The sequence below is a fragment of the Panthera uncia genome (genome assembly GCF_023721935.1).
Source record: "Panthera uncia isolate 11264 chromosome A3 unlocalized genomic scaffold, Puncia_PCG_1.0 HiC_scaffold_11, whole genome shotgun sequence".
Classification (NCBI taxonomy): domain Eukaryota; kingdom Metazoa; phylum Chordata; class Mammalia; order Carnivora; family Felidae; genus Panthera; species Panthera uncia.
The window spans coordinates 50,186,039-50,209,238 of NW_026057578.1; the positions used below are offsets into that span (position 1 = coordinate 50,186,039).

General features: G+C 44.3%; 1 protein-coding gene across 2 annotated transcripts in view; it reads right to left on the reverse strand.

The window, feature by feature from the left end:
* The window catches only part of SH3RF3 (SH3 domain containing ring finger 3), a 375,405-nt gene that overhangs the window by 147,458 nt on the left and 204,747 nt on the right, over positions 1–23,200 (reverse strand). For both annotated transcript variants that reach the window (XM_049650139.1, XM_049650140.1), the window contains exon 2: positions 16,135–16,410. In XM_049650139.1, coding sequence (XP_049506096.1) covers positions 16,135–16,410 — 276 coding nt within the window. The remainder of the gene's footprint in view (positions 1–16,134; positions 16,411–23,200) is intronic.

Sequence of the window (23,200 nt, forward strand, 5' to 3'; positions counted from 1 at the left end):
ACTCTCTAGCCATCCTGTCCTACCTAAGGAAGAAAGGGGAAAATGGAGACACACATACAGAGTTCACAATCTAGAAGTACAGCCTCCTGAAAGGACTGAGACCCTATAATAGGATCATAGGACTATACACTGCTTCCCTTTCCCCCAAACCATACCAAAACATAACTAAAGGCCAATTTATAGCAATTCCTTTTACCTGGTACATCATGTCTGGCTATCAAAAAAAAAAAAAAAATTACTACATATACCAAAGGCAAAACAAAACAAAAACCAAAAATACAGTTTGAAGAGACAGAGTAAGCATCAGAACCAGACTCAGGCATAGAGGGATGCTGGAACTAATTTATACACTAAGGGCTCTAATGGATTCAGCAGACATAATGTAAGAACAGAGAACAGATGGGCAATGTAAGTAGAGAGATAGAAAGTCTAAGAAAGAACCAAAAAGTAATGCTAGAGTACAAAGACACCATCATAGAAATGAAAAATAATTTGATAGGCTAATTAGTACTCTGAACATGGCTGAGGAAGGAATCTCTGACCTTAAGGATTTCAATAGAAACCTCCAAAACTGAAAAGCAAAGAGAACAAAGACTGAGGGAAAAAAAAGAACAGGATATTCAAGGGCTGTAAGGTAACTACAGAACTACAAAAGGTGTAACATATGATTAATGGGAATATCAGATGAAGAAGAAAGAAAGGAACAGAAGAAATATTTGACACAATAACAACTGAGAATTTCTCTAAATTAATGTCAGACACCAAACCACAGATACAGAAAGTTCAGAGAACACTAAGATAAATGCCGATAAATAAATAAATAAATAAATAAATAAATAAATAAATAAAAAACTACCTACGCATATCAAACTGCTGAAAATCTAAGATAAAAAAACAGTGAAAGAGACCAGAGGGAGAAAATATCATACTTACAGAGGAGCAAAAATAAGAATCACACCTGACTTCTCAAAAACCATGCCAGCAAGAAGAGAGTGGAGTGAAATATACCAAGTATGGAGAGGAAAAAAAAAACAAAACCCACCAGCCTAGAATTAAGTATACTGAAAAATTATCCTTCAATAATGAGGGAGAAATAAAGACTTTCTCAGACAAACAAAAACTGAGGGAATTTATTGCCAGTGGACCTGCCCTTGTGAGAAGTTCTTTAGAGAAAAGTATGTAGGTCAAAAACTCAAATCTATATAAAGAAAAGAACATGGGAGAAGAAATAACTGAAGGTAAAATAAAACTTTTATTTTTCTTATTCCTAATTGATCTAACTGAATAGTTTGTTCAAAATCAAAACAGCAACACTGTATTTGATTATATATGCTTATGTACATATATGTGTGTATGTGTGTGTATATATATATATGTATATATATATATATATATATATATACATATATATATATCATGTATATACTTATGTATAAATGAAAGGAATGACAGAATGATATAAGGGACAGGAGAGAAGAGTTATGATTATTTTGTTATTACAGAGTATTCATACTACCTGTGAAACAGTGTGGTATTTTTTGAAAGTTTTTTTATTTTCTTAAAATATTTTTTTTTAATTTTTTTTAACGTTTATTTATTTTTGAGACAGAGAGAGACAGAGCATGAACGGGGGAGGGGCAGAGAGAGAGGGAGACACAGAATCGGAAACAGGCTCCAGGCTCTGAGCCATCAGCCCAGAGCCTGACGCGGGGCTCGAACTCACGGACCGCGAGATCGTGACCTGAGCCGAAGTCAGACGCTTAACCGACTGAGCCACCCAGGCGCCCCCTTAAAATATTTTTAATGTTTCTTTTAGAGAGAGAGAGAGAGAGCACGTGAACATGGGGGAGGGGCAGAGAGAGAGGGAGACATAGAGTCTGAAGCAGGTTCCAGGCTCTGAGCTGTCAGCACAGAGCCCAATGCAGGGCTTAAACTCATGAACCATGAGATCATGATCTGAGCTGAAGTCAGACCGACTGAGGCACCCAGGTGCCCCTGAAAGTGAACATGATTAATTGAAAATATATATTGCAAACTCTAGGGCAACTACTAACACTTTTTTAAAGGTATAATTGACATGCTAAGAAAGGAGAGAAAGTAGAATCAATTAAAACCATAGAAAGGAAAAAAAAAATAGAAGACAAAAATAGGAACAAAACTCAAAGGCAACAAATAGAAAACAGAAATAAATATGGTAAAAATTATTTCAAAAATATCAAATAATCACTCTGAAAGTCAATGGTCTAAATTCACAAACTGAAAGATAAAGATTATCACAGTGGATCAAAATGCAAGACCCAACTAGATGTTGTTTACAATAAACCCAGTTTAAATATAAAGATACATGTGAATTAAAGGTAAATGTATGGAGAAAGATATACCATGATAATACTAACCAAAAGAAAGTGGGAATAGCTACATTAATTTTGAACAAAGCATAATTCAGAGCAAGTACTGTTGTTTGGGATAAAGAAGGGGATTACATAATGAGAAAGGAGTCAATTCTCCAAGAAGACATAACAAACCTTAACGTATATGCATTTAACAACAGAAAGTCAAAATATATCAGGCAAGACTAACTTAACTGCAAGGAGAAATAGATAAATCCATTATTATATTTGGAGACTTCAATGTCCCTCTATCAGAAATGGACATATCCAGCAGGCAGAAAAATCACTAAAGAAATAGTTGAAGGCAACAACACCTATCAATCAACTGAATATAATAGACATCTATAAACTACTTCATCTAAGAACAGTAAAATATACATTCTTCTCAAGCTCACATGGAGCATTCACCAAGATAGATCACATTTGGGGCCATAAAATATACCTTAACAAAGTTAAAAGAATAGAAACCGTACAATGTTGGTTCTCAGACCACAGTGGAATTAAACTAGAATCAATAACAGAAAGGTAACTGGAAAATCACAAAATACTTGGGAATTAAACAATACAATACTAAATAACACTTGGTTCAAAGAAAAAGTATCAGGGGAAATTTAAAATTTTTTTAAATAAATGAAAATAAAAACGCAACTTGTCAAAATTGTGGGCTGAGGGAAATTTATAACGTTGAATGCATATATCAGAAAAAAAGAAAGATCTAAAATCAGTAATCTAACCTTCCACCTTAGAAAACTAGAACAAGAAAAAGCAAATTCAATCCAAAGTAAGTAAAAGAAAAGAAATTATAGAAATTAGAACAGAAATCAATGAAATTAAAAATAGGAAATCAATAAATTAAATCAACAAAACCAAGAGCTGGTTATTTGAAAAGATCAATAAAATTGATAAACCTCTAACCAGGCTAATAAAAAAAGAGAGGAGACACAAACTATTAATATCAATAATGAAAGAGAGGACATTATTAATAGATCCTAGACATTAAAGGGATAATAAAGTAATATTATGAACAATTCCATGCCCACAAATTTGATAACCTAAATGAAATGAACTAATTCCTTTAATGACATAATCTGCTAAAATTTATACAAGAAATAGACAATCTGAATAGGCCTGTATCTTTTAAAGAAATTGAATCAATAATTAATAAATTTCCAAAACAGAAAGCACCAGGCCCAGATGAAGTGACTAGTGAATTCTCCCAAAAATTTAAAGAAGAAATTATACCAAATTATCTACTAATCTCTTCCAGAAGTAGAAGCATAAGGGGCTACTTCCTAATTCATTTTATAAAGCTACCATTACACTAATACTGAAACCAGACAAAGACACAGCAGGTAAAGAAAACCACAGATCAATATTTCTCATAAGCATAGATGCAAAAATCCTCAACAAAATATTAGTAAACTGAATCCAACGAAGTATAAAAAGAATTATGCAGCATGACCATGGGATTTATCCTAGATATGCAACTCTGGTTCAACATTCAAAAATCAATTAATGCAATTCATCACATAAACAAGCTAAAGAAGAAAAATCATATCGTCACATCAATAGATGCAGAAAAAGCATTTGACAAAATCAAACACTGATTCATGATAAAAAAAATAGCTCTCAGCAAGTTAGGAATGGAGTGAAATTTTCCTCAGCTTCTGAAGAACATTTACAAAAAACCTACAGCTGACATCACAGTGGTGAGAAACAAGAAGCTTTCCCACAAAGTTCAGGAATAAGGCAAAATATTTTCCCCCTCACCACGGCCTTTCAATATCATACTGGAAACCCTATCTAAGGCAATAAGATATGAAGGGCATACAAATTGGGAAGGAAGAAATAAAGCTGTCTTAGTTCACAGATGATATAATTGTCTAAGTAAAAAATTTGAAAGAATCAACAAAAAAACCCTCTTGGAACTAATAAGCAATTATAGCAAGGTTGCAGGATAGAAGATTAATATACAAAAGTTAAACACTTTTCTACATACTAGTAACAAGTGGAATTTGACACTAAAAACACAATACTATTTACATTAGCACCTAAAAAAATGAAATGCTAAGGTATAAATCTAACAAAATATCTACAAGAGCTATATGAGGAAAACTGCAAAACTCTGATGAATAAAATTAAATAACAAAATAGAGAGATGTTCCATGTTCATGGATAGGAAGACTCAACACTGTCAACACGTCAGTTTTTCTCAACTTCTAGATTTAATGCAATTCCATTCAAAATCTCAGCAAGTTATTTTGTGGATATTGACAAGCTAATTCTAAAATTTACATGAAAAAGCAAAAGACCCAAATAGCCAACACAATTTGAAAGAGAAGAACAAAGATTGACACTATACAACTTCAAGACTTACTTAAAGCTACAGTACTGAAGACAGGGTGGTATTGGTAACAGAATAAAAAAGTAGATCAGTGGAACATAGTAGAGCATCCAGAATTAGACTGACATAAATACAGTCAACAGATCTTTGACAAAGGAACAAGACAACATAATGGAGAAAAGGCAGTCTTTTCAACAAATGGTGCTGAAACAATTGGACACTTACATGTGAAAAATGAATCTAGACACAGACCTTACACCCTTCACAAAAATTAACTCAAAATGAACCACAGAATAAACATAAAACACAAAAATATAAAACGCTTAGAAGATAACATAGGAGAATATCCAAATGACCTTGCGGTTTGGTGATGAGTTTTTGGATACAACATCAAAGACCAGACTATGGAAGAATTGATAAGCTGGGCATCATTAAAATTAAAAATTTATGTTCTGCAAAATACACTGTGAAGAGAATAAAAAATAAGACATGGACTCATGAAAATATTTGCAAAGTACATATCTGATAAAGGACTATTATTCAAAAATTACAAAGAACTCTTAAAACTCAACAATAAGAAAACAAGGGCACCTGACTGGCTCAGTTGGTAGAGCATATGACACTTGATCTCAGGGTTGTGAGCTCAAGCCCCACACTGGGTGTGGAGCCTACTCAAAAACATGAGAAAACAAACAATCCAATTTAAAAATGGACCAAAGACCTAACAGACACTTCACCAAAGAAGATATAAGATGGCAAATACAAATATGAAAAAATGCTCCATGTCAAATGTCACTAGGGCAATGCAAATTAAAACAACAACGAGATGTCACTACACACTTATTAAAATGGCCAAAATCCAGAACACTGACAACACCAAATGCTGGCAAGGATGTGGATTAACATGAATAGTCATTCACGGCTGATGGGAGAACAAAATCATACAGCCACTTCAGAAGACAGTTTGGTGGTTTCTTACAGAACTAAACATACTCTTACCTTAAAATCCAGCAGTATTTACCCAAAGGAGTTGAAAACTTATGTCCACACAAAAACTTGCATAAGATATTTATAGCAGCTTATTCATAATTGCTAACAGTTGGAAATAGTCAAGTGATGTCCTTCAGTAGGTGAATGGATAAATAAACTGGTACATAAAGACAACAGAGTATTATCCAGTGCTAAAAAGAAGTGAGTTACGAAGCAATGAAAGGACACGGAAGAAATGTAAGTCCATATTATTATGTGAAAGAAGCCAATCTGAAAAGTTTACATATTAAGTGATTCCAACTATGTGACATTGTGGAAAAGGCAAAACTATGGAGACAATAAAAAGATCAATGGTGGCCAAGGATTGGGGAGTAGGGAGGAAAGGGGTGAATAGGTGGAGCACAGAAGATTTTTAGGGTAGTGAGAATACTCTATTTGATACCATAATGATAGATACATGTCATTATAAATTTGTCCAAACCCACAGAATGTACAACCCCAAGAGTTAACCCTAATGTAAACTATGGACTCTGGGTGATTATGATGTATCAGTAGAGGTTCATTAATGGGAACACATGTACCTCTCTGGTGAAAGATGCTGATAGTGGAGAAGGCAGTCCATGTGTGAGGCTAGGGTTGTATGGGAAATCTCTGTATCTTCTGCTCAGTTCAGGAGTAAAACTAAAATTGCCCTACAAATTAAGTCTATTTAAAAAAAAAAAACTAATAGCACCACAGAGAAATGAACATGAACAAACTATAGCACCCTACAACACTACAGATGGAGTGCACAAATGTAATGTTGAGAGAACACAAAACTGGACTCAAAAATATACTCTGCATGTTTCATTTATTTGACTTTCAAGAACAGACATGACTCATCCATGATGTTAGGGTCATGGGAAGAGGGAAGGACTGGGATGCCAATATCCCACCATCTCTCCACTGGGTAGTGAGTATAAGGATTTTCTTTCCAACCATCAAGCTGCACAATTTTGATTAGTGGACTTACTATTGCAATATGCTTTATTTAGGTTAAAAGGTTTTTTTTTTTTAAGTATAGACAAGTTACAACACACCTTGAGTACTGCATTTGGTCTTAACACATCCCTAAAGGGACTTCACATACTGAGGAAGCCAACCATTATGTGAACACTCTGAAATCAAGTCACAGAAAGCCAGAGAAGAAAGTGGGATCACTGAGCCTGAGACATGAGAAAGCCGGGTGGGGGGCATGGTTACTGTCTTCCAGCTTTGGCATCATTACCACACTGAAAAGCTGGACTCATTCTGAGTCACCTGGGAGGGTAGAATACACACCAAGGGCTCCAAGTTACTGAGAAGCCAACACAGCTTCACATAAGGGAGAGCTATTCCCAAATGAGTGTCCTCTCTCTGGCCAGGGGCTTTGTCATCATTCCAAGTGTTACACAGTGCCAACCTGTTCCTCATGTGGCTACCAATATGCAAGCATCCCCTAAGAGCCAGGCATGAGGAAGAAGCTGTCCCTTCTCAAGAAAAGATCGGCACTTGGTGGAGGAGGTCTGCTTATAAAGAGATGGACAGTATCCAATAAAATGTACATACAGTGAAATCCCAGCATAATGCAGTAAGTGGGGTCAAAATCCAACTCTGTCAGTGTGCTACTGTGAGGTTAGTGGAACCTGCATAGCCCCATTTTCCCATCAGATGCCAATTCAATGTAGTCCCAGCTCTGGTTTGGTGGTACCTTGTGGCAGGTCTCTGACCTGGCTCAAATATTGATGCGGCTGGGTGGGGGGCGGAGGGGGGGAGCGCAATTCTTGGTCCTGCAGCTGGCTGGGATTTCATGGCAATGGCAGGATCCATAACACTCTTATTTAGCTGGCATAAATCTTGTTGGGGATACTGGGCTGGGAGAAGAGAGGGTTCAGGGAGCCAGTCACTCTCCGTACACACAAAAAAACTAACTTTGCCTAGGAGTGCTGAGAAAGGTTTCCCACAGCTCTGCCTCTAAACCAAACTCTCACGATGGAGACAACCTCCAAAGAGTAACATATGACTGCTGGACAATGAGAAAATTCATTCTAGCATGCCAGAGCTACCAGCACGAGATCATGTGTGTTTTGGAAACAGAAATAACTTCTCTTGCCACCGATGCAGGACGAGGGTAACAATGACCATTTTTTCATGCGTAGATCACATCAGGTCTCTGATTTACTGTCATATTTCAAAAAGCTGGAGCCAGTGCTTTAGGAAGGACAAGAAAAGGGTGAAATCCCTGCTCTGTGGCCTCTTTGGAATATAGAGAATTACTCCATCCTCAAACACTACAAGGGCTTTTCATAGGACAATGGCAAGACTGATCTACATGGTTTGGACCTGAGTTTTCATTTGCTGTTTTGTAAAGAATGGCATCCCCTGCATGTCACACTCAATGTGGTGGGATGCTGGTGGCCTCAGAACAAAGCCATGCTGAGTGGGATGCACAAGGAACCACTGTGTGCTTGGCCTCCATAGTGCTGTGTTCTATGTCACAGGTCAGAAAACCTTTCTAAGGGCCATATCACCAATATTTCAGGATTTTGAGACTGTACTGTGTCTGTCACACATTCAACTCTTCTGTTTTGGAATGAAAGCAGCCAGAGACAACATGTAAATGAGGGAGTCTGGTTGTGTGCCAATAAAACTTTATTTACACAAACGGCAGCAGGTGGGTAGGATTTGACCTGCAAGCACTGGTTTATCAACCCTTGTTTGATGTAGATGAGTAAACGAAATCTATACCATTGATAGTCAGGAGGGGCAGACAAGTTTTGGGCCAATATGGCAGCATCTGAGGATTTTAAGGAGAAAAAGTTGTTCCCACCACATCATTTCGCTTTCAGATGAATGACTCAATTTCATTTACATGTTTCATGTGAGGTGCTCATTACTTGCTGTGGGGCATTGTACTTCCATATGCTGTTTTCACTCTTCTCTCTAGTTTCCAAGCTTTAAAAATATACCAAATGCCATTTTCATACGACAGTGGCTCTCCTTTGCGTTCAGGCGGTCTCGGGGTGGTCCTAAATGATGTCAAGGCTGGGCTATGAACATAACATGATTATTAAAAAAAGTATATCGCTTTTCTTCCCAAGGCTCAGTGGGTAATACATATGTAAAGGATTCAGGTACCATGATAGTCATGCCATCTAAAAGGGGCCTTCAAACTGCATTTCTACTTCATTTACCTAATTTGCCCAAAGTCTGCTATCTACAGGCATAGGGGCTCTGTTAAGAACAGAAGCTGTGTAGCAGAGCAGGGAGAGTGGTATGCCTGTGTCCACACAGAAGCCCTCTGGATGCCACTGAAGGTGACTTGCTGAGCACACTGTCCTTCAATACTGTTTCAGAAATACAACTCCATAAATGTCATAGCTTACACATCAGGGGCTCAGCCTGAAATATCATGTCCACTGAAAACCTTAGAGAGTTCCTTCACCAAGTCTGGATAAACCAACCTCTGAGGACCTAATATTTTCCTCTCCTAAATGACCAGTGTGGCAACAACACATATAAAGAAGATAGAAACATCCTGAAGGGCCATGAATAGCAAGCAGGTACTTCTGGAGTGCCACTCGAGTGCTTCCACTCTCCTTTCACTCACACTCAAAGTGGTTTCTGAGAAGCAGTGTGAGCCAGACCAGAGGGAGCCCTTCCTTTCATCCTTTCACTGCTGGCTGCCTGCTCAGCCGGCCATGGGCATAGCCACCTCTCACCACAGCATGACTGGGGACCCTGTCATTGAGTCCTTCCCTGTCAGAACGCAAGCCAGCCATAGATAGGGTGCCAAAATCACTGCTTCTCAGAAAAAATGGAAATTAAAAAGGGAAAAGTTCAAAAATTCCCTCAGCCTTTTGTTGTAGAAATAATACAAAATTGTTCCTCTGGGCCGTTCTAGGTGAGGCTCTTAACAGAGTCATTGCTGCCATTAACCCCCTGATGTGCTGTTGAGGACTTAGGGAGCCATGATATTCCAGAAGTCAGGGGGCCTTCTCCCATTGTCCCGTCTTGCTTACCCCATCTCAATTCCAGAGGCTGCCAGCGGCCTGGAACCGCTCACAGAAAGGCAAAGCTCCAGGACAGAGATGCACACTTCGAGGAAGTCTGGCCTGCAGCCACAGGGTGGGCCCAGGTGGAAGTGGAGAGGCCAGAGGTCAGATGTCACACCCTCCTCAGTGCTTGCAGCTCTCCCCATCATGCACCACCCCACACACATGCACACACATCCCAGGCACAGACACTACACGCACACACACGCACACCACACCCACATACATCAGGGGCACACATACCACATGCACACATACACATTCTCTCCAGCAGGGCAGAGGCTCAGGTGCTGTGATGATCCCTCTCCTGGTCTTCCCACTATGGGCTGTGAGCATTTGAAGGTGGGACTCTGTTCCCACACATTGGCCCACCCAGAACACAATCTAGTGTCAATAAACATCTGATGAATGAATGAATGGACCAAGGAGGCTGGACAAAAATAAATTTATACTATCCATAGCAAATACAGCTTACCTCTTGCTCAGGCCAAGCCAGAGTGCTTGTACTCAGCCTGTCAAATATGTATTCAAAGTCCTATGTGCCCTTCACTGTCCCAAGTTGGGGATAGGAAGTTAGTAAATGCAGGATGGCTACCCTCAGGGAGCCTGCACTCCAGCCAGGAGACCATGAGACAGACAACAGTCTGTAGTATATACACACTACCTTGTCAGGAGGAGAAAATGGGGGTGTGGAGTAGTAGTTGAGGGCACTCCATCAGCAGGGGCCACTCTGAGGGATGTGAAGACAAGTTGGGAGGGCATTCAGGCCATGGGGAGAGCTACAGAGGCCCTGGGGGAGCCAGCAGGATCAGATGGAGAGACAGGGGCTGGGAGGTCAGCATGGCTGGGAGTGGAGTGAGCCAGAGGCAGACTGGAACTAAGTCTGGGAAGGAGGTGGGCGCTGGGTCAGGTAGGATCTTGCAGGCAGTATAGACTCTGATGTTGGCTCTGAGGAGACTGGAAGCCAAGGGGGTTTCTGAGCAGAGGTGGGGTACATATACTCCAGCCACTGAGGGTACAAAAGTTGGGGGTGCCCACAGTGAGCCAGATAGGGCATACTGGTTGGGAGGCTAGTCCTGAGGGAAGAGCTCACATTCTGCACGGGTCTGAAGATATCTCCTGACAAAGCTTCAGACACACCCCATGTTCCACCTCAAATATATAAGATTCCCTGTCAGTTTCTCTGACCCCTGCCTGGATGTCCAAACAAGGGCTCGGGCAAGGACATCCCTCAGCAGCCCCCAGGCTGCCACTGCCCTCCTAGTCACCTCCTCCATATGCGAGGTTGGTCCCCTTAGTAAAGGGGACTCCTCCACCCAGGTGGAGCTGACATTCAGAGGTGACTATAGGGCTACTGCTCAACCGGAAGGAGGGAGCCAGGAGCCATGAAGGTGACTGACATTGTTTGGTAACTTCTGAGGAAGGCTGCACAGAGGCTCATCCCATTTAGCTTCCTGAGTCTTTCTAGCCCTGAAAGCTTTTCAGATTGCCCCTCAGGAGAAAGCAGATATGCCAAGGCCCAGGTGCCCAGCAATGGGGACAGCAGTCTTGACCCAGGGCCGAGATTTCACACCCCCTTGAGATTGAGCCACCAAAATATAAGGGTCTAACCCACTAGACAAATTCTCAGCTTTCCAAGTAGTGTGTGTCTTTGGGTGTTTTTTTTCCTGTGCGCATTCTGGGCTAACATAGAAAGTGATAAGTATCTGACCAAACTTCACCTTTTCCTGAAACAGGAATAAGCAGAGCACAGAAAGCAAATATTTATCGAATGCCTATTTTGAGCTCAGTTCTCTAATGCCTTTGCTCATTGAATCCTATTATCAACTCCACTGTACAGTTAAAAAAGGAGACTCACAGACTAAGCAAATGTCCCAAAGTTACCATGTAATAATAAAAAAGTGTTATGATTTGTATCCTTGTTTACCTGACTTTACAGCCCAAACTTTCTACACTTAATTTTTATCTAAGCCTATCTCCTGCATCAGAAGAACACAGTTTAGGATTAATTCTGGGTTCATTCTCATAAAAGAGAAGTCCCACACTTTTGGGAAGTGATGATTAAATATTCAGCAGAATAAGATCATATGGAAGGGTCTTGTGGTGACCTCAACAGTGTGGCAGTGTTTTACACAACTCTTTGCCAACTCAGAGCATCCCTGAGGCCCTGGAGAAGGGTGTGAGGTGAGGCTTGGAAGGGAACTGTCCCCTTGTCCACTGTCCTGTGGCCTCATGTGGCCACACCCACTATGGGGTTTGGTCCAACACAGAGAACCTCAAGTTCCTGCTGTAAGCCGGGTGCAAAAGTGACTCTGGGGTCAGCCAGGCACCACCTGAGAAAATCTCACAGCCTCTCAGGATTCCTGAGCATTACAGAGTGAATTCACCAAAGGGAAGCCCCAGGCCCTTTACATCCAGCACAGCTCCCTGGTAGGGTGAGGAAAATGTTCTCATGTAAACTGGAATTTACATAGCATAGTCAGGGCTCCATGCATATTTGCTGAATTTTGCAGTTGACTGAAAATGAGGTAATATGGAGTAAGCGTCCATAAAAAGAAAAGAGTTCAAGGTCCCCTCTTGTCTGCTGCCCTAAGCTTAGCTCTTTACTTAGATCACTTAGCCCTCAGCAGCCCCCTGTAGGTATCTGTGTCCTGACCCTGAAGATGAAGTGGCCCAGCAAGGTTGAGTGTTTTCCTAAGGTCACACGTGGGATCCCTAATTGCACCAAGGGTGCACCAGGTGTGGGATCCCTGCACCCAGCTTGCCTCCCCAGCAAACCCATTCCCTCTCTGTGCACGTGGAGGGCAGCACGCATTAAAGCCTCACGTGAGAGCTTGGAAGAGAGCAGCCAGCAGAGCTTCGCTGGGCACAGTGCACTTCTTTCCTTTAGTCTCTATTTGCACGTGCCCAGCTTTTTGGAGTGAGACTACTAAGAAGTTATCAAATATGCTTTTTATAGCTGATTTACAAAAGGTAATTATTCATTTTCTTCTTAAATGAAACAAGGACTTTGGTTTTAGAATGACTTTAATTAATGCAATTTTAACAGGACTGTTCAAAAGCCAACGCTGAGGGTGAAAATCTTTTGATCCAGCTGCTTCCTGCCTTTTAAAACCCAACCAATCTCGGGGCGCCTGGGTGGCGCAGTCGGTTAAGCGTCCGACTTCAGCCAGGTCACGATCTCGCGGTCCGTGAGTTCGAGCCCCGCGTCGGGCTCTGGGCTGATGGCTCGGAGCCTGGAGCCTGTTTCCGATTCTGTGTCTCCCTCTCTCTCTGCCCCTCCCCCGTTCATGCTCTGTCTCTCTCTGTCCCAAAAAAAAAAAAAAAAAAAAAAAGTTGAAAAAAAAAAAATTTAAAACCCAACCAATCTCATCACAATGATGCTTTTGAAAGGTAAGCTAGCACCATCCATGGATTTTAGAGACCCCACTTTCTTTGCTGACTGCAGATGGGAACACACACAAACAACAAAGCATTCCACGCAGGCAAAACCAAACTGGTCTGAAGCAGTGATGCCAAGCCCAGAGGATGCCAAGCCCTGAGTTACTTGAGGTGCGATATGAACGGAGGCTGTCAGAAATGGAACCAGCATCCTGGGCATGGGAAAAAATGAGCTGGTCAGATGCACATGGAAGGAAAATGTCAGGCAAGCAGTGTGGGTAAGAGGAAATATGAACTGAGTAGAAGAGAGTCATGATTCATCACCCATGTCCTTCGGAGGCTTTGTCTGAAGACGTTTAGAGGTGAGAGCTGCAAATAGAACAGGTACTTGGTAGGCGTGGTTGTACCCTAATCCAAGTAGGAGGGCAAAAGTGGGTTCTCCTGAAAAGGTTATGTGAACATAGTAGGGGGTGGATGTCACAGAACAATTTTCGTTGGGAGTCACGCCTGGGTATCTTTAACTGTCCACCTTAATCCACAGGATTCAAGGGATAAAAGCCCATGAAAAACACCCTGAGTGCTTCGTACTTGGCTTCCTGTGGGAACAGCATCACATTATGTAGCCAGAGACCCCCAGACCCTCTTGTTCCTAGCACCTTTGCTCCTCAATCTCAACTCAAATATCATCTCCCCAGAAGCCCTCACGGCAGCTACCTCAACAGTGATGCCTGCTCACACCCCAGATACAATCATCATAACTAAGAACAGTGCTAACCACAGAATGAGTCTAAGGAGGCCTGAGTTCTAATTTTCCCCATGAGGACTACACTTTACTATTTCTTTTGAAATACCAAACATTAAGCTCTCTCATTGAATATTTTGGAGACTTCACTAAATACCTAGTCTGGCTCCTGGGTTACCAGCATTGCTCTCTGAGGCTGACTTTTGAACACTTATTTCTTGACTTGCTACTGCCTGCCTCTTCCACTACACTTGAGGCTCTAGAGGGCAGTGGGTCTGTCTGTGTCCCCTGGGTATAGCACAGTGCCCTGCAGAGTTGGAGGCTGACACATCTTGTTGATAGGAGGGCAAATGCCTATCCTCTTGTGCAGTGGGCTCTGGTATTCACCCTGAAGTCAAGTGTCCCAGGCAGAGGCTCATTGAACACAGCAAGTTATGATGGTGGTGTGAAGGCAGGCCTTTGCTCACATCAAAGGAGGCTGGGGGCTTTAGGGCTCTGCAGAGGTCAATGCAAATTGACCTCTCCTAGCTCAAATAGCCTCCTCTAATGTTATTCTGTAAGGATGGCTGTGTCTGTCCCTGGAGCAAGCTGAGCTCAGAGAAGCCTAGAGCTGTAACAGAGTCTGTCTCCTTAGCAAAGCCCAACCAGAACCCAAGAGGTTGAGGGGGGTCCCTACTCGTGGTCACTAGTGAGAGTACAGAGCATCACAGGCCTCCAGGGCATTCTCCTCCTTGGGCACGTTGTCCAGAGTCCACTGGGCAGAGAAGTGAGCAAAGCGGGGGCTCTGTCTGCCGTTGCACTCCAGACAGCCTGCCACTCTAGGTCTCAGACTGAGATGGATGGAGAGGGAGAGGAGGGAGAGGGGGAAAAAGGTCTGGATACAGCTTCCCAGGAAGCTGCATCAGCCAGATGACAATCAGAATTAACATTAGAACACCTTGATGAAAGAAAGGAAGAAAGAGTTGAATCCGTGAATGAAAAATAGATTATTCACTGTCAGTCTGAACAATGGAACAAGACATAAATAGCAGCCATGCACAGGACATGCCAATTTTGCTCAAAAATGGTGTGCACTGCACTCCAGCAGCCCTCCAGAGAGCTCAGTACCACAGCCAAGTTCTGTACCAAGCAGATGGGGAGAAAGAAAATAACAATGGCCTCTCAGAAGTGGGAAGGACGTGGGCTTTAAAGTCAAAGATTCATAGTTCTAGCTGCTATTTACAACTGTGTACACACTCACAAGGTTAGGGTGGAGGGAGGGAAGCAGGACAGATGGGAAACAGAACACAGAAAGCAGAAGGAGAGGCCCAGGCCACTATCCTCAGGTGAGTGACATTCAGCCTCATGGAGCTTTGGTTCCAACATCAGCAAGATGGGCTCCAACCACCTTGCAGTTGAGATACAGCATGAGCGTGTTGGGAAAGCTGTAAAGAGCAACTGCTATTACTGACATTGGGCAGAAATAAGTGCTTCAGGAGTCCCTGCCTTGCCTAGCACAGAGAGGAGTATGTGTAAGAGTGAAAACAAGGAAGGAGGCATGCCCACAGATGAGAATGGAGCTTGTCAGTTGTGGTTGGGAAGGGAACATCAAGGTGTAGAGGGCCCCACCTCAGGTCTCTCAATGCTTTACAACCTCAGAGGCCTGGGATGACTAACAACCAGGCCCCTCCACATCTCACTGGGCTCTGCTAGGACAATCCTGCTGGTAAATGCTATTTAGTTTGTCACCAACCAGAGTCCCTCTCTCCAAGACAATCCTGGCCCTAAGCACACCTGCCCACCTGCCTTCTGGTGCTCCAGAGGATGCAGCTGTGGCATGCTGGTTTCTGGGTCCTACCACCACGTTCCTGTGAGCCAAAGGGGATCTCTGCAGCAGCCTTCCTTGATAAGCCTCCTCTCCCAGGGCCTGCAAGTCCTGGAGAGACTTCATGCCTTTGTACCTGAGTTGTCACTGAGACACCATGACTCAGGTGACAGAGGGTCCTGTGTCTGTTACCCAGAGAGCCCCCTGTCAGCTCTCAGATGGAGCTACCTATCAGGCTGCGTGCCATCTCTTTCCACTGAACAAAAACTCAGGAAGTAGGAACAACTGTTCTCCCCACTTACAGAGGCACAGCAGAGAGAGTGTGTCTCGGGAAGGAGCCAGAATTCAAATCAGCAGAAAGGTGGGAATTGAGAAGGGTGGGTGGCAGTGTTCACAGAGACCTCCCTTACCTTGGTGAAGGTCAAACAGTCCTTGTCCTGGTCTCTGTCCTTCATCTCGAAATCATAAAGTGCTTTGCCTTGGGGCGGGGTCTGTGGCAAGGGCCGGATGCACTGGATGTAGCTGGCGGGCAGGAAGCCATGAGCCCCGTGCAGCTCCCCATGGTACCAGTGCTCATCCACCCTGCGCCGCAGGATGATGATGTCGCCCTTGCTGAACTTGAGGTCGCCGGGTTCTTTCCCCTCATAACTGTAGAGAGCTTTCCCATAGGGAAGCTGGGAAAGAGTCTGAAAGCAAAACATAGCATCTGGTTACTCAACGTGGCCTTCCTGCTGCCAGGTTAGATCTGCCTAGGTTAGGGGCTCCCATGCTGTGTGGGCACATATAGAATGCTCTATAGAGAGTGGGAAGTACTTCAAAGGAATAGATGCCCTGTATGGGAATACTCAAGCCCATGGTCCTGCCAAGACAAGGTGGTCCCTGTAATGGCAGTCCCCCCTCAAATAGTACACATGAGAGGGGGGCCTTCCACAGGAACTAACTCACTCTGCCAAAAAGAACTCTGAAGGAGGAGCTAAATTGTCATCATTTACAGGTGAGGGAACTGAGGCACAGGGAGAGAGAAGGTAACTGGCTCAAAACCTCACCTCCATAAGGGTTGCAGAATTCCCACTCAGGTGGCTGGCTCTGGAATATTCTCATCTACTACTCTATGTTGAACTGTCCTCCACTGAGTGCTATTTCTAGCTGCCAGACTTCCAACAATTATTGTCCAATAAGATTTTCCAGACTGCACCTCTGAACCTTCACAACTCAGAACATGTGTCAAGGGGGTTCCCGGGTCAAGGGGACGGACCCACACTGACTGTGGGACTTTCCCACTCACAGCCTTACAACCAATGGCATACACCTGTGACGTCAAGCCCAGAGGGACAGTCTGGCCATGGAAGGTGGAGGCCAACCCTGGGACATTGGTCCCTAATGCACTAGAAGTTCTAACAAGTGGTCCCTGGCTGTCACAAACATCCCTGCCCCGGCCCTATACACACACCAATGACAAATAGCTTTTTGATGCATATGGCAGTCTGGTCCAGAAGTACAATTTCAAGACCATAAAACAGTATCTTCTTAATGTCAAGGGATGTTCTTGTCATCCTGTCAAAGATGAACCAACCATTTCAAAAGTGATCTGCCATCTTTGGCCTTAAATGGTGAGTTACAGGCTCTGAAGCCAAAAGGAATTTGTGGCAATCTTCTGCTCCTCTGAAATAAGGAGTCAGTCAAACTACCCTGAAACTTGAACTCGATGTCACCATCCACTTCCTGGGCTCCTCCAACTTAACCAGACCTGTCTCATAAAGACCAGTGGCTGCTCTTCTGTGTGGGCAGACAACACCCATCAACTGAGTAAGCTCTGCCAGAGGCCAAGTCTCTGCCAGAGGAAAACCAAAGGAAAACCCACCACTGTCCCTGTGTCAATACCCAACAATTTCCCTGACAGAAGCCGCATTTTCTTACCAGGGCTGTCTATGCCAAGGATTTCTTTAGTATTCGAATCAATCAATAGAACCACAAAAGCCTGAAGCAGTAGTACATCGAAAAGCTCTTTGTAGGGGACTTAATAGCATGTTGGCAACTCAATCACTCTGCATTTATGTTTCAGCGATGTCAAATGACAGCAGTTAAGAGAGAACCTGCTGGCAAATTGACAAACAGCCACCACTAACCAATTAAACAGTAACACCAGAGGATTTTTCGTTGCAGAACTCAATGAGGGGAAAAAAAATCAGTTTGCTTCCAATAATACTCATCCTGGCTAGCTTTGTACTCTAAGCACAATAGCCCATAACAGGCCCCAATTTCAGAGGGCTGAAGCAAAGGGGTGATTTGCAGCACAAGTACTGTGATGAGACAAGAATGGAAAGGGCTACTGGCTGTGAATCACCAGAAGAACCTCACTGCCACACAAAGTCCAGTCATCCCCTGGCCCAGGGGTCATCAATTGGGGACAGTTTTGTCCCCCCGGGGAACATGTGGCAACGTGTAAAGACATTTTTGGTTGTCACAACTGGGAGGTGGGGTGCTATTGGCATCTAATGTGTAGAGGCCAGAGAGGAGGCTAAACGTCCTACAAGCACAGGGCAGCCCCGACAGCAAATAATTACCCCTCCCAGAATCCCTGCCGCAACCGTGAGGTTAAATTTACAAAAAGACAGAGTAGCTTTCTTGTTCTATTTAAACTTAGTCCATCACAACTTTAAAAGTTAAATATTACATTGATTTCCATGACAGGAGTCTGTTCACTATTGAGCACATGGAGAAGCTGAGATACCCACTGAGAGGTAAGAGGTGTTAAAGGGGCAGTAAGGAGAGAACCCACAGTCACACTTGAAAATGGGCCTCAGTTCAGTGCAGAAAAGAAACCTTCACTTTGCCACAGACTCTGTTTCCTTTCACCACCACCCCCCGTCCCCCCTCCCCACCGACTAAGAGGGCAGTGCTCAAAAGCAGTATTTGGAGAGCCACACACACTGAGGCTGCTGGTCATTTTTGCTAGTCTTGATAATGAAGAAGAGCAAGAACGGCCAGATTCACACTTTTGTTTCTATGGGCTGTACCTCCATCTGTGCACCGCCATGCTGTTTGAACATGCGCAGCTCTCCGTCCTCCCCATGCACAGGGGACGCCAGCATCCACACTCTGGCCCGCTTACCACCAGCTCTACCACTCAGTTGAAACAAACACTGCTCATGCATGCTGTGAAATCCTGGCCCCGACCTGCCTGGGGTGCACGGAAGGGCCTGGGAGTAGTGACAAGAACCTGAGGCTGTTCTCACCTAGGTGGCCTGGCTCTAGGCCTGGTGTTTGTGAGTAGTGTGTCTTTTTGGCTGTATAAGGAATGTACTGCTGACGTCCAGGGGCCCTGGTCTCTCAAGGACTCTCTAAAATCAGCATGGCCCCATCCATCCGGGCACTGTGACCCCAGACCTCCTGGTCAGCCCAATGCCTTTCACAGCCCAGATCTACCTGCCTCTCTCTGTGCTTTCAACTTCTCTTCCAAGTTCCAAGGGAACTTAGTTCCAATCTAATTGCTTACTTGACTTCTCAAAATGGACATCCCATGGCTGTCCCTGGAGCCTACACTCCCTGCATTCCTCACTCTGGTCAGGGACTGCTGGCCCACTGCCAGTCCTGTACCCTGTCCCCCCCCCGTGTGCCCATCTTCTCCCTTTAGGGAGAAGGACTTTAGCAGTAGTCCTCAAGTTCTACTGACCCCACTGGAAGGCTCTCAGGGAGGCACCAGGCATGCCTCTACCCCCATGGCTGGGTCCTTCCTCTCTCTCACCTACACCACTGCAAACCTCCAGCAGCAAGTCCCTGGCCCCAGGCAGCCTACTGTGAGGCTAGATGCCCAAACGGAGCTAATCCTGTCACCCTGGGGCTCATGAGCTTTCAGGGGCTACCTACTACCCTGAGGAAGGGGCACCAAGCTCCTTGGCATGGCATTCAGGATGCCCCGACACTGGCCTCAACATAGCTTCCAGCCACAGCCCCTGATGCTCTTCCCCACTCCCTGTGCCAGCCATGGGGCCAGCATCCTTGCACACAAACAGCACATGCTTCTGGAACCTCTGGAGCTTCTCTCTCCTTGGCTCCAGGCTCTCCCTCCCAAACCCAGAAGCAGCAGGCTGTGCTCTCCAATGTCTGGGAGCCTCTACTCCATCACACCCCCAGCCCCTATTAAACCGAGGCCTCAGGATAGGAAAGTTCCTGGCATATGGCAGGTATCCCATGCATGTCTGTTCATTTAAATAGGCTCAGTTTATTCCTGAGATAGGGACTGGATGAGGACCAGAAGTGGGGAAAGTCAGAAATGACAGACAGATCTGACATGGCACCACTTGTAAACCAGCATGTCTCACAGAGATCCAGGATAAGGGTGCCGATCCCAGCTCTGCACAGAGGAGCAAAAGAACAGTTGTTCTAGTGGGTGAATCAGGGAAACAGAGGGGCCAGAGGCATCTGAAGCCACAGAAGCAAGGCAGGAGTGGTCTACACACATCCTCACCACGGCTGCAGTGGAGGCCCAGTCAGGGCCAACCACCTGATGACCTGAGGTCAGATCATGGGGCTCAGAGCACACAGCACAGCCTGGCTGGCTCAGCCATGCTCCGGTGTGCACACATGGGTGGGCAAGGAGAGGGCGAGGGGAAAGAGGGAGCCATAGAGAAGGGAAGTGGGAGAGAGAGCCCATCTAAGAATCCCCTCCCCAGACTGCCAAAGATCAGCACCTAAGGGAGCAAAACTGAGACACAGGACACATTTCTGAGGGCAACAATAAAAGTCAGGGATGGTACCAAGAGGAGGTTTATTCAGGGGGACAGAGCAGTGGGAACCTGCTGGTTCTCACTGTTAGGACTCTCAGACCTCCAAGGCACCTTTCATCTTCAAAGCTCTTTATAAGATTAACTAATTAGTCCATGACAGGGCCTGGAGGCAGCACCCGCGAGGACTCTCCCAGGCCAAGGAAATTGAGTGGGTTTCTGTGTGGCCATTTCCTCTCTGCTCCTTATAACCTTTCAACTGTGTGCTTCCCTTTGGAGGAATCCTATTCAAACGTTGTCACTGAGCCAGCATTCTACGGGCTCAAGACATTAAGGAAAAGAAATAAAAGGAAAATGGAAATGCATCTGGGATGCCTACAGGATAATTAACACCAGCCACCCCTGCAAGGCATTAATAATAATTAAAACTTATAATGTCAATTTCATGGCTCATTACTCAGATGTAGCACACAAATCTTACTGTGGGCTTAATGCTCTACCCTGTGGAGACATGGGTGCTCACACATGCACAGCAGCACCATCTCCATCTTTTATGGAGATCACCGCAGCAGCAGGCTTTGACAAATGTGCCTCCATTACACCACGTTGCTGACTAGGCTCTAAGTCACGCTGGCTTCCCTGGGAGTGGGGCCTGGAGCATAGGGGGAGGGCAGTGTGGCAGGGAGGGCCAGGTCTTTCTCTTCCAGATTCCCCAGCAAGCTGGGGTGAAGAATGTGGACAAACAACTCATCCGTGTTTTTTAGACTCTACGGACTAAACCATTCTCTCTTATTCAGAGCTTCCCAGGCAACACTTGTGGTTAGCACAGGTTCTAATTACATGTTACCAGTGGAGGGCCCCCTGGACTATCAGCCCCATGAGGACAGATACTGTGCCTGTTTTTGTTCAGATGCTGCATCCCTGACCTCTGGCCTGATATACATCACATGCTCAAAAGACCTACTGAACAAATGAACATATGGACCAGTCAAACCAACTCCCCAGGATTGGGCCTGGGCTAAGCCCCTGGCGAGAAGAGCTTCCCCTGCACATTATTTTTCCCAGGATATGAAGTTCAGGGTCCACATAGTCAAAAATCCTATTGCTAGGAGTGGCTGGGCCCAGATAAATGGGGAAAATCCCAATGACTACTCTAAGAGGAGAGCATTACAACTGGAGGAACCAGGCCAAGCAAAGGCATAGAGTTGGACACAGACACAGTTGTTGGACACAGACACAGAGCTGGAGTTGGGCACAGTTGGACACAGACATGGGCCTGGCTCACACAGACATGGCAAAGTTGACAGTCATTTGGGGAAATACATCCTGGCATGTTGCAGGGTTGGTGAGTGGGCCATAGGGGAGGCTGCCTGACCATAAATGTGCCAAGCCTCACAGGGCCTACAAAGGTGGCAAAGAAAGCTAATTACACCCCAATATCCACTTGCTCCTTCTTCTGGACAGTGAAAATACTCCAAGTTTCAACTGGGGTCAAGGTCACCCAGCTAAAAACTTCATTTCCCAGCCTCGCTTGTATATAGCCATGGCCATGTGTCATAACAGTCATAAGAATGCATGTGAAAGTAACTTGTGCAATTCTGGACCCCATTTCATAATGACATTTGGGAAGAAATCCTAATTCCTGTTTCTCCCTTCCACAGCCTGAATGGCAGAGGGGTGGAGATGAGCCAGCTTTTTCCACTCCAAGGTCCCACTCAGAGCAAAAGGAGGAACCTGCTCCTTGAATGACCATGTAAAACAGATCTCTGTACTGTGACGTGAGGAAAAGGAACTGTACCTTACTTAAGCCACCATATTGGGGGAGCTCGGCCTGTATCCTGACTAATTCAGAGGATCAGAGGTGTGACTTACGATTTCAACAGCTTGTAAGCAGTTTTCAAGGCAAAGTGTTTATTCTGTACCACTGTAGAAGTTACCATTCATGTATTTCCTATTAGAACATAGACACTCTCAGGTTTGGAATTACTTGAAAAGCCATGATTTCCTTGGCCTTATCAGGTATTAAATCCTGAAACAGAATGTCCCCACCTTCTAGTTCACAAATTAAATTTGTGATAGAGATGTCACTACATCACACATCAACCAGGACATTCCAGGTTTTATCTTAAAGCAATTCAAGCTCCTTTTTCCATTTTTATCATCACAAGCTTGGCATTGCATCCTGTACTTTTGTTCCTTTCACTCTGCTATTCTGATGATTTTTTTCTTTCTGGTATTTGCATACTCATGCTTCCAAGAATTTATGGAATACTGCAACGTGCCAGACCCTACAGCAGGTTACGGACAAGTAAGACACATCCCTTTATTCAGAGGGTCACCAAACAGGGCAACCAAAGAAAAATGCACAGTTTGTTCCCAGGCACAGGTGGGGTGAGGACACCCCTCAGCAGTTACCATGTGATGCAGACATAAACTCTCCACTGCCAAGAACTGCCTTGAGCCACTTTATGTTCAGCACACGTTTCATGTTTCAGCAAGATTAGTGAGGATTAAAAAGAAATTGTATCTCTCTCTCTCTCTCTCTCTTTTTGTTTTTTTTTCTTTTACTTTTCCAAGAATTTGTCAAAGGCCCCTTCTCAAGTTTGTGTGCTGTTCTATATGCATTTTGGCAGTCAATTCGCTAATGTTAGGGGTAATTTGCTAGAAGGTGGTAGGGCTTAACTTCTCATTCTGAGCTATTAGGAGAAATGAAATTTAAGGAAGGCCACATTCTGCCTGAGTGACACCTGGT